The sequence below is a fragment of the Typopeltis vanoorti genome, chromosome 25 (genome assembly GCF_054136105.1).
Source record: "Typopeltis vanoorti isolate ZY-2024b chromosome 25, IOZ_Tvanoo_1.0, whole genome shotgun sequence".
In the NCBI taxonomy this organism is placed as follows: Eukaryota; Metazoa; Arthropoda; class Arachnida; order Uropygi; family Thelyphonidae; genus Typopeltis; species Typopeltis vanoorti.
This window is the reverse complement of record NC_143573.1, coordinates 55099028-55111389: the sequence shown is the minus strand read 5'-3', so window position 1 is coordinate 55111389 and position 12362 is coordinate 55099028. Positions and strand designations below refer to the sequence as shown.

The 12362-nt window shown below is 35.9% G+C and overlaps 1 protein-coding gene across 3 annotated transcripts in view; it reads left to right on the top strand.

Annotated features, from left to right (window-relative positions):
- Positions 1–12362, top strand: part of LOC150092757 (uncharacterized) — a 480655-nt gene that overhangs the window by 391166 nt on the left and 77127 nt on the right. For all 3 annotated transcript variants that reach the window (XM_090414390.1, XM_090414391.1, XM_090414389.1), the window contains one exon: positions 10744–10806. In XM_090414390.1, the coding sequence (XP_090270516.1) occupies positions 10744–10806 (63 nt within the window). The remainder of the gene's footprint in view (positions 1–10743; positions 10807–12362) is intronic.

Below are 12362 nucleotides of genomic sequence, written 5' to 3'. Positions count from 1 at the left end.
ACAGGCCACAGATCCACAAATCATACATCATTCTTTCTACACACCCTACGTATAGACTCATTAGCTAGCAATGCCCTCCTCCTCAGTTTACCTCTATTATAGCATGGTAGGAGACTTACAAACTTCATCTTCTCACTCTTCAGTTTTGCCTCTTCTAACAACTCCTTTACATCCTCCCTCATAAAATACTTCTCGCCTCTCAGATCATTTGTGCCAACCAAGACAATCATTTCCTTCGACTTATCTTTTTGCATCCAGACGGCATAACTGATATCGTGAATTTTTGCATCAGGAAAATCATTAAGTACTCCCCTGATCACTGTGTCTCCTTAACTTGTTTTTCTTTTTTTGTTTGCTCAGTCTTTATTACTACTTTGAACTGCCTGCTTTTTTCTCTTCTCGGCCCTGCTAAGCTCTTGCTGCTTCTTCAATTTTTCAATTTTGCACTTTGTCCTGTGAAGGATAACATTCAAGTGCACTATTTTTTTTATTAATGTCCATTTCATTCTCCTCTATTTTCTCAGCCACAAGTTTGACATTAATAAGATCATTTTCCATCCTACTGTCAGTACTGTCCACCCTACTAACATTTGCTGTGTTCTTGTCACCTAACAGGGCACTCACTTTTGAAAACATTTAATATAATCTCTCTCTCTCTCTCCAATTTCCACTTTCTCTCACCTATCCTTTAATTTTCTCAACAAACACATTTCATACACACTGCACAAAATCCCACAAATTCAAATCACCTAACAACGTGGTCTTTGCCACCATTGTTCTACTATGCATTGGCACCATACTGACAAATTATATTAAAAAAAAAAATACAAGTTTTACTTACAAACTAAATAGTTCCAATCACACATCTGTTTAAAACAAAAACTACTACAATAAGTTAACCTAATAGATGATTAGCACTCTGAAAGAGTGCTAAATCAACTCTACACAGACAATACACCACCTAACACGTTGGCAAGACAGTGTGTTAAATTTATCTTTTCATGTGATCATTCATACTCTTACATGTGGCATAGCAAAAGAATTGTTTATGATTTCCATTGGCTGCTGAGTTAACTTCCTCTCATCTAATTTCATTCATCTGCCTTACCATGCAAGTTACCCCTTCTTGCCTGTGCTTTGTATTGCTCATAAGTTTGCTCATCAATTTTTTGTTTATGCTCCCTCCACAATGCTTTCTTTTTTGCAGCTCATGCTTAATGATACTAGTCTTTGAGTGCCACATGTCGATAATTGGCTAACATTTTATCCTTGTCACACTGAATATGCATCCTAATACTTCTTCCTTCAAACATCTTAACCAATTCCCATGCATTAGTGACATTCTTCCTTTGTGCTTCTTATTCCATTTGTACAGCTATAAGCTACCTGTTAAGTTTGTCATAATCACCTACTTAATTCCATGTGTTATACCTTCTTAATTGAGAACTCTGTATATTTTGTGAGCCTCACAGGATAAGAATGATGACTCCCCCCCCTCCCAAATGGAGGCAACTTGGCTACCTTGGTTAGAGACAAATCCTCTAATGTTATCACCAGATCCGGCATGCTTAAATCCCAAGTCCCCTCCATCTGATGTGGTTTCAAATAATTATCTCTTAGTAGATGTATAAATTCCATTTCCTTGTTGCCATTGGATCTTTTTTTCTTTCAGTCTATGTCCCTGTAGTTGAAGTCCTCCATAATAATTGCTCAGCCTGCATTCATTGTGCTCATTTGCTGATGCATGATATCCATATCTTTCTGTGCATCACTTGGTTTATAGCAGTGATATATTTTATTTTGTTTCCTCTTTCTCACACCAGATAGACTCAAATGACTGTCTCCCTCAGTACTTAATACACAAGTTTTTTGGCTTTTCATCATAGGAGAAATGGCAAGAATGTGTGTGTGTAAGATCAGCTAGTAATTATATGAATGTTATTGAACAAGGTTATGAATTTGGTGAAGGGGCAAAAAATTTAAACTTTGTTCAGACTTTTTGAGTGTGTCTGGGGATGGAAAAGAAAAAGTTGTTCAACGTTCAACTGTGCCAAGTAGACAGTAAATGTAAGTATATGAAAGAGCAAGAAGGTAACTCGCTGTGTCTATACATAAATGCCAGGAGCATCAGCAACAAGGTGTAGAGTTTGTTGCCTTGGTGAATAGACTAATATTATTGGCATTAGTGAAACCTGGCTCTCAGATACAAATGTAATAACTGGAATTAAGTGTAAAGGGTGTAAAGTCTGATCTTTAAAGGTACCTGTGGCATGACTATAAACAATAAATAACTACAGTAATTAACTTTAATGAAATAAAAGTTCAGATATTTCGTACTGAAAATAACAGTACATCATCAGTGTGTAGAAACAAGCAAATCAAAGGAATGGGAATACAAGGAGCACTCGGTGGTTTACCAATTAAAAACCGTTGCCATGTGCTAGAAATTAATATTAATAAATAATATTATTAAAATTATTATTAGAACTATTTTTTATGGTTACATAAGATAAGAATCTCCTAAAGTTTTGGGAGGGAGAGAGAGAGAGAGAGAGAGAGACAGTCGTTCCGATTCAGATTTGGCCGATGTAAAAGGACATCACAACTTTCTTTGAAAAGTAAAATAAATTAAAGATACCAAGAAATTATATACTTGGTTTAATCCTTTATCCAAGTGCAAGCAAACAGGTTTGCATCTGAACTATTCTCAGGACTGGCGCAACTCATATATAAAGAAGCTAAATGACTTCACATCGCTTGTCTTAGTATCCCATAATGCAAAGCACATCTCCTTGCAAACATGTATAATGCTATGCATTATGGGAAGGATCACTACCCAGATCAGTTTCGACCTTTATTGAGGTCTCATCGGTGGGAGCCAGACTCAGAGGTGATACTGAGGTTGAAGTAATGCAGAGGTCATATTTTCATATACAAGTACCCAAAAGGTGTCACACCTTATTATTAAAATACTCTGGATTAGAGAAAGTTGTTGGAAGTTTTTCCACTTGGTTATACTATAAATTAAAGAAACCAAGAAATTATGTGGTAGTGATCCTTCTCATAATGAATAGCATTATATATGTCTTCAAGGAGATGTGTTTTGCATTATGGGATGCTAAGGCAAGTGATGTGAAGTCATTTAGCTTCTTTATACGAGTTGCCCCAGTCCTGAAAATAGTTCAGGTGCAAACTTGTTTGCTTATACTTGGATAAAAGATTAAACCAAGTATATATTTCTTGGTATCGTTAATTTATAGTATAACCAAGTGAAAAACTTCCAACAACTTTCTTTGAAAAGGCATTCATATTTAAACCTGCTTCTATGAAGAAGACAAGCTTCATCCCACTGGATACTGTGTTGTGCCAGACCTGACTTTTGAGGTTTCATGTATTCAATATAATATTGATGTTCACTAATTCTTTTTTCCACAGAACCGTCTCTCTGCCCAAAGTATGTTAGATTACATTCATGAGGTATCTGGTAAATGCCAGCTAATGATAGAGGTGAGAGTTTGTCTTTTGTAGATGGCAACAGATGAGAAATTTTGTTGATAGGAAAATTTGTGGGAAAGAGATGATACTTTTTCATAATTCTACCAATCAGTTCAGAGATGTCAGAAATTTATAAGGGATTGGAACCTTGCAGTCTGTTGAAGAATCCTGAGGTGGTGGAACATAGGAATCAATTATCTGCTGGATTTGATTAGGGATGTAATCATTAAATTCCATTAACATTTTGATAGCAAGAAGTTCTTGTTGTAAGCTTGAGGGAGAGGAGCACACCTATGTGGTCTATTAATTAAAGACTTGATAATACCAATTTTTTGAAAGGTGTGATTAGCAGACTTCCGATGAATGTATCTGCCAGTAAAGGTAGGTTTTCATTAAACACTGGTTGATAAAGAAGATAAAGAATTGAAAACATTGTTAAAGCTTACTAACAAATTCAAATACAAGATTTGGATTTGTTAGTCTGCTTTGATATTGTTTTCCTCTTTACCAACATTCCTTTATCTGACACTGTTAATTTACCATATGATGATTACCCTCCTGATATTGCCAAGATTTTTGAATTTGTTATAGAATCAGGATATTTCAGCTGGAAAAACAAGATTTATAGCCAAGTTGAAGGTACTGCCATGGGTAGCCCCTCTGTCTCCACCTTTGGCAAACTTTTTTTGAAACATCTGGAAGATAACTTGTTCTCATCCATTTATCCCCAACTCTCTCATTGGTTTCATTATGTTGATGATGTCTTTGCTGTTTGTCCTCAATCTGAAAATGAACTTACCACTTTAATACAACAGCCTTCACCCACACATTCAATTCACCATGGAAAACGAAAGGCTGGTAGTTTACCATTCTTGGACATCCTTCTTACACGCATAGCCTCCGGTAATTTATCAACTAATGTTTATCGAAAACCTATCTTTACTGGCAGATACATTCATTGAAAGTCTGCTAATCACACCCCTCAAAAAATCGGTGTTATCAAGTCTTTAATTAATAGAGCACATAAGGTATGCTCCTCTTCCTCAAGCTTACAACAAGAACTTCTTGCTATCAAAGTGTTAATGCAATTTAATTATTATTATTATTATTATTATTATTATTACAGGTATCTCCATGGAGTCAGTAGACTCATCGCGGGAGACCCAAACTAGCAAAACAATATCTGTCATATCTCTTCTTGAATTCATTTACAGACGAAGAGCTCACAACTAAGTCAGGCAATGAATTCCACTCATTCACCACCCTCCAGGCAAAAAACCTTGTTCTGACACCTTTGTTAACCACACTCTTCTTTAATTTCCAGAGATGACCTCTTGTTCTTCCATCACTATCACACAGCTGAAACATTTCCCCTGCATCAATCCTATAAAAACCTTTTAGTAATTTGAATGTTTCTATCATATCCCCTCTTCTTCGCCTATCAACCAATCTCTGCAATCCACAAGCTCTCAATCTATCAATGTAGGGAGCATTTTTTATATCACTCACCAACTTGGTCACTCTTCTCTGAACCCTCTCCACAGCCTCCTCATCTCCAAGGAATCCAGGTGACCAGACCTGAGCACAGTAATCCAAATGTGGAAGTATCAATGCTTTATAAAGGGGAATAATAATCTCTTTATCTCTGGATGTCAGTGTGTTCCTCAACAACCAAGTAATCCTATGTGCAATCTTGGACACCTTAGCAATGTGTCCTCCGAACTTCATCTCCCTATCTACCAATACCCCTAAGTCCCTAGCCTCATCAATCTCTTGGAGTACCTTTCCATCGATGTAGTACACAGCTGGTAATCTTTTAATCCCAAAATGCATGACTTTACACTTTTCCACATTGAACTGACATCCATTTTCTTTTGCCCATTTTACCAGCTTATTTAAATCCTCCTGCAAACTTTCAACATCAGCTTGATTTTTTATTGCACTACACAACTTTGCATCATCAGCAAACAACTGAATATCTCCCTTTAAGCCGTTTCCTATATCATTTATATACAAATTAAACAACATTGGCCCAAGCACAGAGCCCTGAGGCACACCACTGGTCACCTGCCTCATTCTGGACTCGGCTCCTCCATACACCACCTTATGGTATCTCTCCCTGAGCCATTCTCCTATCCATATCACCAATTTAATATCCATTCCCATCTGCTCCAATTTGCGTAACAGTGTTCTATGGGGTATCCTGTCAAAAGCCTTAGCAAAATCCAGAAGTACCACTGTGTAGCCAGTTCCTTTGTCCAACTCAAATGTTATTCTATTATGAATAGTTAATAGATTGCTAAGGCAGGATCTACCTTTAACAAAACCATGTTGGCCTCTATAGAGTATCATATCCTGATCCACCCATTCTTGAATTTTGTCTTTAACCAACTTTTCCAATACTTTTACCACTACTCCTGAGATGGTGATTGGTCTGTAATTCAATACCGCTGTTTTAGAGCCACCCTTATGCAAAGGAACCACTTTGCCTAACTTCCACTCCCTTGGGACCATACCAGAGTTCAAACTTAAATTAAATATCCAGGTAAGAGGGGTTGACAATTCATTTGCACATTCACGCAACACCCGAGCTGATATTCCATCTAAGCCTACCGCAGTGTTTGCATTTAAGTTTTGCAATATATTTAATACCTCTGATTCTTTAGCTTCAATTCTCACATTAGGTATTGCTATAGGTATAGGTATAGAGATATCCTCACTTGGGTGATAGACTTTTGAAAAGTGATCACTCAGTAACTCGACTATTACATCTGATTTTGTCACCTCAATACCATCAGCACCCACTAAGGTTATCCTTCCGAAGTCATTCTTCCTCTTACTTGCCACATAGCGGAAGAACTCTTTGGGATTACCCTTGATCTCTTTGGCTAAGGTCTTCTCATAATCTGATTTAGCTTTTCTTACTATGCTGGTAACCTTCCTAGCTTGAGCCTTGTACTGCTCATGGGTGTCCTGATCGCCTTTCTCCTTGTAAATTCCCCATAACATTTTCTTTTTTTGCAGTTCAAGCTTGATACTACTGCTCATCCATCTAATGCCTGCCTTGTTTGACCTCCTGACCATGGGGACACAATCTGATATTGCTTTCCTCAGATACCCGCTGATTTTATCCCAAGCACTGCTAACATCTTTCCCTTGCAATATGTTCTGCCATAGGATGGCTGCAAGCTCACTCCGAAGCTTGTTATAATTGCCTAACCTGTAGTTCCGTACATACCCCTTCTTAATAGAAAAATCCACAGATTTTGCAACCTCCCAAGTCAATACCACATGATCGCTTTCACCAACTGGAGGTAACGAGGACACCTTACTTATGCATATAACCTCTGAACCAATAACCAGGTCCAACACTCTCACACCACGTGTCCCTTCAGTTACGTGCTGTTTCAAGTAATTATCTCGTAGAAGATGTATGAACTCCATTTTCTTTTTGCTACGTGATATTTCCTCCTTCCAATTGATATCACCATAATTAAAATCCTCCATAATAATCACCCCATAATGGAATTAGGGTTGTTAGTTTTCCATTAGGGTTGTTAATACAACCCTAATGAAATCCAGCAAATAATTGACTCCTATATTCCACCACCTCAGGATTCTTCAACAGACCACAGGGTTCCAATCCCTTATAATTTCTGGCATCTCATTCCCACATATTTTCCTATCAACAAAATTTCTCATCTGTTGCCATCTACAAAAGACAAACTGTCGCCTCTGTCATTACCTGGCATTTACCAGATACCTTGTGAATATAATCTAACATACTTTTGGCAGAGACAGGCTGTTCTATGGAAAAAAAATAATTAATGAACATCAGTATTATATCAAATATATGAAACCTCAAAAGTCTGTTCTGCCACAACACAGTATCCAGTGGGATGAAGCACGTCTTCTCCATATAAGCAGGTTTAAATATGAACGCTTTTTCAAAGAAAGTTGCAAAGTCCTTTTACATCGGCCAAATCTGAATCAGAATGATTGTCTGTCTCTCTCTGCTAAAACTTTAGGAGAGTTTTATCTTATGTAACCATCAAAAATAGTTTTAATAATAATTTTAATAATATTATTTATGAATATTAATTTTTAGCACGCGGCAACAGTTTTTAATTGGTAAACCACCGACTGCTGTATGTACATTGTATTCCCGTTCCTTTGATTTGCTTGTTTCTACACACTGATGATGTACTGTTATTTCCAATATGAAATATCTGTACTTTCATTTCGTTAAAGTTAAAAAATAAATAAATACTGTGGTTATTGTGTAATTTATTGTTTAAAAGGTATAGTATTTTTAGAAAGGATAGGAGAGGAGGGCTGCTACTAATGATATCAGATGATTTATGTTCAGTTAGGGTAGAAAACTCATGAAAGAAATAATAATAATGTCCCATGTTGCAATGAATTTGAAGCCATCTAACTTGAACCTCAGCTCAGAAAAGATCCCACACGAATGGAAAGAATGTGCGACATTTCCATTGTACAAGGGTAGTGCAAAAAGCAATGTGTCTAACTACCAAACTGTCAGTATCTCTGGAGTGGTTGCAAAGATTTTGAGAAGTTGGTAAGGATTCACACAAAAATGGGTTGACAGACAAGATGAGCTATACTTTGCAAGGAACTGCATAAGTTTATGAAAGAAGGTCAGGTCATGTTTGAGCAATTTGCTATTCATTCAGCAAATGATAATGTTACAGATGATATTACAGGCTGTTACAACTAGAGAAAATGGGATTGGAATATAAACTACTGATTTGGATAATGGATGGCTGACTAATAGATATGTATCAGAAAGTGGTTTATGGAGGTTGGGGGTGAATCTACTAGATTTGAGGTGACCAGTGGTGTGTCCCAGGGATCAGTCATGGACCATCATATACAGAATGAGAATGTCAGAATCCATATTGGTGATCACTAAATAATTGGTGAGTCTTTATTATTTATATTAAAATGAAACCCCCCACTTGTAATGCTTAAACTAAAGTCTATTCAAATCTTCTTGAAGGGAATTAACATAAACAGTGTTCCTTATAATTCTTCCCAACTTTGCATTATCAGCAAACAGCTGAAGATCCCCAGTCAATCCACATGAAATATCGTTAAAAAATAAATTAAACAACAGAGGTCCAAGAAAAGAATTCTTCAGCACACAGTTGGTTATCATCCCTTTTTTTGTGATACTGCCTCATCCACCATCACCTACTGCTTGTGATTTCACTTCCTGAAGTACAGCCACCAATACAATACAATTCAATACACAGTCTTATTATCTCTGCACTCCAAATCGTACGCCTTGCACTTATTGATATTAAAATGAAACCTTACTTGTAATATCCAAACTAAAAGTCTATTCAAATCTTCTTTAAGGAATTAACATCAGTAAAAAACTGAAGCTTCCCAGTCAATCTGCATGAAATTATTATTATTATTCCTGACACCTCCAAGGAGTTCGAAGACTCATCGCGGGAGGATACCTACAACTGTCTCAACCACTACACCGAACCTCTACTACAAATCAACGCCATCTACCGCCCACCACCATAACTGGTATTCTATGTCTGTAAATTGCGTGTGTTCTGAAGGATCATTAAAAAAATAAGTTATACAACAGGGCTCCATGAATAGAACTATGGGACACATTACTGGTTACCTTCCTTTTTTGAGACACTGTGTGCCACCCATCATACACAACTGATATTGTTCAAAGCTCGTCTCCAATCCATCTGCCCAATTTCTTATCCATTCCCATTTTCTGCAGCTTACACCAGCCTGTCATCTGATAATCTATCATATACCTTTATAAAGTCTAAGAATATCACTGTATACCAATGCTGAGAGCAAATATTACATTTTTTTTTCTGCATTACTCAACCTCCAAAATGAGAGTCATGGTTTACAAGAGCCACTGGTGACTGTCAGCTCTAGCTGCCAGTTGTTAATTCATAGCCTGTAGCAACTATTTATGTGTTTTGTTCCATTAGCATCTACCATACTGAGTCTCTCTAGCTCATTCAGTATTGATGTCCTTTTGTTCAACAGACCTGGGTTTAAATCCTGCCTAGGACATAAAGGAGCTTTACAAGTGCTTTTAAATTGAAAGTGAGTTAGTCTCATATGGAGTAGCCAGAACTTTTCCTTCCTGAAATTCAGGAAGATTCATGAGATTATGCAGCAATTTTCTGCTGCATAATCTCATGGCTTGGAATCAATTTAGCATTCTTGAATTGCTTTTTAAGTCAGATGATTAAGAATCCTTTCTTTTGAAAAAGCCAGATGTCATGTAACTGTGTCATTGGTGATATAATGAAACTGACTTTCAGATTAATCGTATCTATAGATTTAGGAATTTCTATAAAATTGTATTAGATCTAGTATTTTCATTTTATCAGACTTTTGGGATTTTTTTTTTTTTTTTTTTCAAAAGTTTAAATAATGAAATAATGGAAAAAATGAAGACAGATGATTAAGAAATTTTGCTTGTTATGTGGTTCATGAAAATTTCAATTAGATTGAAAATTACAGATGTCTGACATAATTAACTTTGTGAAGAATGATATTTAACTTCTTTGATGAGACTTTTGGGATATACACTGTGTTACATGAGATTTGTTTCCTCTCCCCCTGTCCAGGGAATAATTGAATGTTAGGTTGAAGAGCTTTGATATTTAAATGACTGATAAAATTAAAAATAATGGACCTTGAAACAATCAACTTTCATCACTAAAAACTAAAACTAATATTGGAGTGGCCAAAAAGTTGGATCATATTTTGGAATGATTGACTTTTAGACCTCTCCAGTGTTAGGTAGCAGCTCAATATTCAGATTACTTGTAATACAAATAACAGACATCAGAACGTTCTAATCGAGTTTCAGATTTTATTATTTCTTAAATTAAGTAAGGGTTTGAAAAAGCCAGATGTCGTGTAACTGTGTCATTGGTGATATAATGAAACTGACTTTCAGATTAATTGTATATATAGATTTAGGAATTTGTATAAAATTGTATTAGATATAGTATTTTCATTTTTTCAGACTTTTGGGATTTTTTTTTTTTCAAAAGTTTAAATAATTGAAATGATATTTGGTGATCCTGATTGGAATGGATATAAATGAAATGGATATAAAAAAAGTCATATTATATGATATGTGTAATATTTTATTTGATATGACTAAATGACTAACATAAAAAATTTCCAGAAATAATATTTCTATGTAATTTTTTTTTTCAGGAGATCAGATCCATAAACATCAGCGTATTATTCTACGGAAGCCTCTAGATCAAAATTATTTAGGTAATATGTTAATATATGTTAATATTTTTAAATGGGTTTCCTTATCAGTACGTATATTGGCAGCATTTCCATTATTCATTGCGTTTGTTTTGTAAAATGTATGTAAATAGTTAAAAATAAAAATTTAAAAAAATGTGAGAAAAGAGAGGAAAATGATAAGCTATGACTATGAATACATATACTAGCAGTGGTGATGATTCATGTGTTGGTAATAATTTTTTTTTTTTTTTCAGTGCTAAGTTGTCCTTAGAAAAGCAATCTCACTGGCTGTGAAATTGATTTTCCTCTGAGTGATTTGCTTTATCCTTCTCAAATATAAAACTGATGTCAAACTCAAATGATAGTATCTGTATGCATTGCATGTATAAAAATGGATATAAATATCTTGATATCCACCGGTCGTGTTTCTCAACATCCAAAGGAATCTTTGAGCTATTTTGTCCACGTATCCAATATGCCTCCTGAACTTCATGTCTCTGTCCATCATCATTATCCCTATACTGCTTGTCTCATCTATTTCTTGCAGTTCATTTCCATCAGTGTAATACAAAGCTCATAATCTTTTCATCCCAGAGAGTATGATGACCTTGCACTTTGCCATATTAAATTTTGAGCCATTCTCATTTCTCGTTTTGAGCCATTCCTTTGAATATAGAGGATTTTTTAAGCCATTATTTGTAGAAAATTTTCTACCCAAGGAGTAATTTCTGGATAACAATCTCTGTGGTGTCAAAGAAAACCAAGGATTATGTTACTGAATGGTAGTTTGAATTATTTCAAGCAAGCCCAAGAAAGGAGAGCATTAGAGACAGCTTTCAAGTGTAGCATGGAATGAGGAGTTAGCTGGAAAAGAGATCAATGCAGCTTGGAGGATATTCAAGAACTATCTAGCAGAAGCAATGTCTAAATGCATTCCAAGGGTCAGAAGGTTAAATAACGTAGGTGTGAAATGGATGAATGAATATATTAAGCATCATATAGAGAAAAAGAGCATTATGGAGGTAGCATAAGAGAAGTGGTAATAACCACTTCTGTGAGGATTACAAAGACCAGGTAAGGATGGTGACTTGGTTGGTAAGGGTGGCAAAAGTAAAGTATGAGCAGCAGTTAGCTAATGAAGCCAAAAAGAATCCTAGGGAGTTCTTTTGATACGTAGCCAGCAAAAAAAAAAAGAATTATTATGGAAAGATAACATTGACTGGAGAAACTGTTATAAGGATAACTACTGCAGAAGATATATAGTGGAGATACTTAATGAGCAATTCATAAAGGTCTTTCATTCTTGTGAATGTGATATCATGAAGAGATTGAGAGCAGTTGATGATGGGGAGAAGAGCCTCACTGTAAGTGAGCAAGAGGTGCATGGGGAGTTGAGGAAACTTGATGTTAATCAGGATGTGGGACTTGATAATATATCACAACGTATTCTGAAGGAATGTGCAAGGGAGTTGACATCTGCCTTGACATATTTTTTTAATACGAGTCTTGCACTGGGTCAAGTTCATAAGGAGTGGAAGGAGGGCAAGATTGTGCCGCTTCATAAGGAAGGTGATAGA